Genomic DNA, 2,500 nt, shown 5'->3' with positions numbered 1-2,500 from the left:
CGATAAGAATGCTAATGATAATAACAATACTAGTGATAATAGCAGTAATGGTCAATAATAATCAATATAATAATAAGAGTAATAGTAATAATAATGATAATGATAATGGTAATAATAACAACAATGACTATAATGATTAAAGAAATAATAACATTATTTAATATTTATTATTTAATGATAATGGTGAAAATGACAATGATGGTAATGATAACAACAGTACCTCTAAGAATGATACTGACCTTATAAACAACCGTAAAAAATAGCAGAAGGTAAATATTTTCCAAAGATCTTTTATGTCGCAGAGAAGGAAATAAAGTTAGTATCTCGAAGTCTGAGAAGGCTATGCAAAAAAAGAAAGAAAGAAAAAAAAAAAGTAAAGAGCAAGAGGTCAAAAATATTAAAGCTAACATTTATCGTTTTAAACCATCGTGCTAGTGGAAGGGAAAAAAAAGTCGTGGGAAACCGAACCGCTAGAAAATTTTGACCTCAATCTCACACTATACAGGTGTAGTTTGAGCTGTGCTTGCGACAGACTTATCCCCCCCCCCCCTCCTCTTCTCTATCCTCCTCTAGCCCTTAGTTCAACCCTCACTCTCCCCCTGACTTCCCAACCACGCGCCCACACTCCCCCCACGTCTTCTGCACAGGCTCGGTCCTCCACCCACGCCCCCGTGCAAGAAAAAATCGAAAATCATTAATGCGTCTTTAGCTAATTGGGCCATCCCTGTCCGGAACTCCCAGTCGGCCCCATAATGTAAGTAATCAACGAGGTGTTGGAGCTGACCTGCTCTCGGTGGTGGTGGTGGGGAGGGGGGGTGAGGAGCAAGGGAGGCGGGTAGGGTAGGGGCGGGATAGGGGTGGTGGGGGAGAGGATGCGGGGGGAGAGGGCGGGTGAGGCGGGAAGGGTTAGGGCGGGGTTGGGGAGGTGGGGAAGGGGGAGCGGGGAGCGAGGGCGGGTGCGGAGCAGGGGAGACGGAAAGGGCAGGGGCAGGTTGGAGGGGCAGGGGGTGAGGGGAGGGAATAATAGGAAGGGAGAGGAGGTCGTTGTAAGGGGTGAGGGGAGAACGGGGAGGGAGGGAGAGTAAAAGGGAGGGGGTGAGGGAGGGAGAGTAAAAGGGAGAGGTGAGGGAGGGGGAGAACGGGGAGGGAGGGAGAGTAAAAGGGAGAGGGTGGGGGAGGGGGAGGGATTGCAGAGGAAAGGCGTGTTAGGGACAAACAGGTTCTTGCCGGACACTAAATAAGGATCTCACAAGGGTGCTTATAAAGAAACAAAAAAAGAGATTTGAGGAAGAAGGAAAGGTAGAAGGTGAGGAGAAGGAAGTGGGAAGGGAGAAGAGAAAGGGAAAGACAAGGAAACAAGGAAGTTGCAAATAGAAGAGGGAAGGCAGGAAAACATGCCAGAGAAATATATTACTAATGAAACAGAAAAAAGTTGCAAAAACGAATCAAAAAGGAAAGTGTCCGCGAAAAGAGAGACAGAGGCAGAAGAGAGACTAGAAACTGAGGCAAGCAGAAGCGAGATGAAAGTGGAAAAGGAAAGAATACTGGAATATCTTTCACAATGACGAGGCTAAATGTAGAGTGTATTTGTTTGGAGCATTTCTAACGGAGGCGCCCAGACCGGCGTTGTCTAGTCTGTGATTCAGTTATCCTCAGGCAATATAGTTTTCCAGCAGCACAGGCTTGTCACGCGTCACAGACTAAAAAAAAACCGCCAAACTCAAAAAAAAAAAATAATAAAAAAAATCCAGACTACATTTAGCTTCGCCTTTGTTAAAGATATTCCTATGTTCGTTCTTTTTCATGTATATATACATATATGTGTGTGTGTGTGTGTGTGTGTGTGTGTGTGTGAGTGAGTGAGTGAGTGAGTGAGTGAGTGTGTGTGTGTGTCTCTGTGTATATGTGTATATCCATGTGTACGTGCAATTGTGTGTCTGCATCTCTTTCTTTCCGCCTGCGAAGAGAAACCCGAGCGCGAGAGCAGAGCCAGCGCCGGCGTCCAGGAGGCGAGGGGCGCCGGCGGGCCGAGGGGCGAGAGGCGCCGGCGGGCCGAGGGGCGAGGGGCGCCGGCGTCCAGGAGGCGAGGGGCGAGAGGCGCCGGCGGGCCGAGGGGCGAGGGGCGCCGGCGTCCAGGAGGCGAGGGGCGCCGGCGGGCCGAGGGGCGAGAGGCGCCGGCGGGCAGAGGGGCGAGGGGCGCCGGCGTCCAGGAGGCGAGGGGCGCCGGCGGGCCGAGGGGCGAGGGGCGCCGGCGTCCAGGAGGCGAGGGGAGCCGGCGGGCCGAGGGGCGAGGGGCGCCGGCGGGCCGAGGGGCGAGGGGCGCCGGCGGGCCGAGGGGCGATGGGCGCCGGCAGGCCGAGGGGCGAGAGGCGCCGGCGGGCCGAGGGCCGAGGGGCGCCGGCGGGCCGAGGGGCGAGGGGCGCCGGCGGGCCGAGGGGCGAGGGGCGCCGGCGTCCAGGAGGCGAGGGGCGATGGACGCCGGCAGGCCGAGGGGCGAGAG

The 2,500-nt window shown here is 53.9% G+C and overlaps 1 protein-coding gene across 1 annotated transcript in view; it reads right to left on the bottom strand.

Annotated features, from left to right (window-relative positions):
* Positions 1 to 1,556: 1,556 nt before the first annotated feature.
* Positions 1,557 to 2,500, bottom strand: part of LOC113810317 (uncharacterized) — a 5,216-nt gene continuing 4,272 nt past the window's right edge. The window contains exons 3-4 of the mRNA XM_070124047.1: positions 1,924 to 2,500; positions 1,557 to 1,635 (exon numbers count right to left, since the gene is read on the bottom strand). The exon at positions 1,924 to 2,500 is cut by the window's right edge and continues 761 nt beyond it. Coding sequence (XP_069980148.1) covers positions 1,557 to 1,635; positions 1,924 to 2,500 — 656 coding nt within the window. The remainder of the gene's footprint in view (positions 1,636 to 1,923) is intronic.

Source organism: Penaeus vannamei, chromosome 8 (assembly GCF_042767895.1).
Source record: "Penaeus vannamei isolate JL-2024 chromosome 8, ASM4276789v1, whole genome shotgun sequence".
In the NCBI taxonomy this organism is placed as follows: Eukaryota; Metazoa; Arthropoda; class Malacostraca; order Decapoda; family Penaeidae; genus Penaeus; species Penaeus vannamei.
The sequence above is the reverse complement of the archived record's forward strand: the minus strand, read 5'-3'. Positions and strand labels throughout refer to the sequence as shown.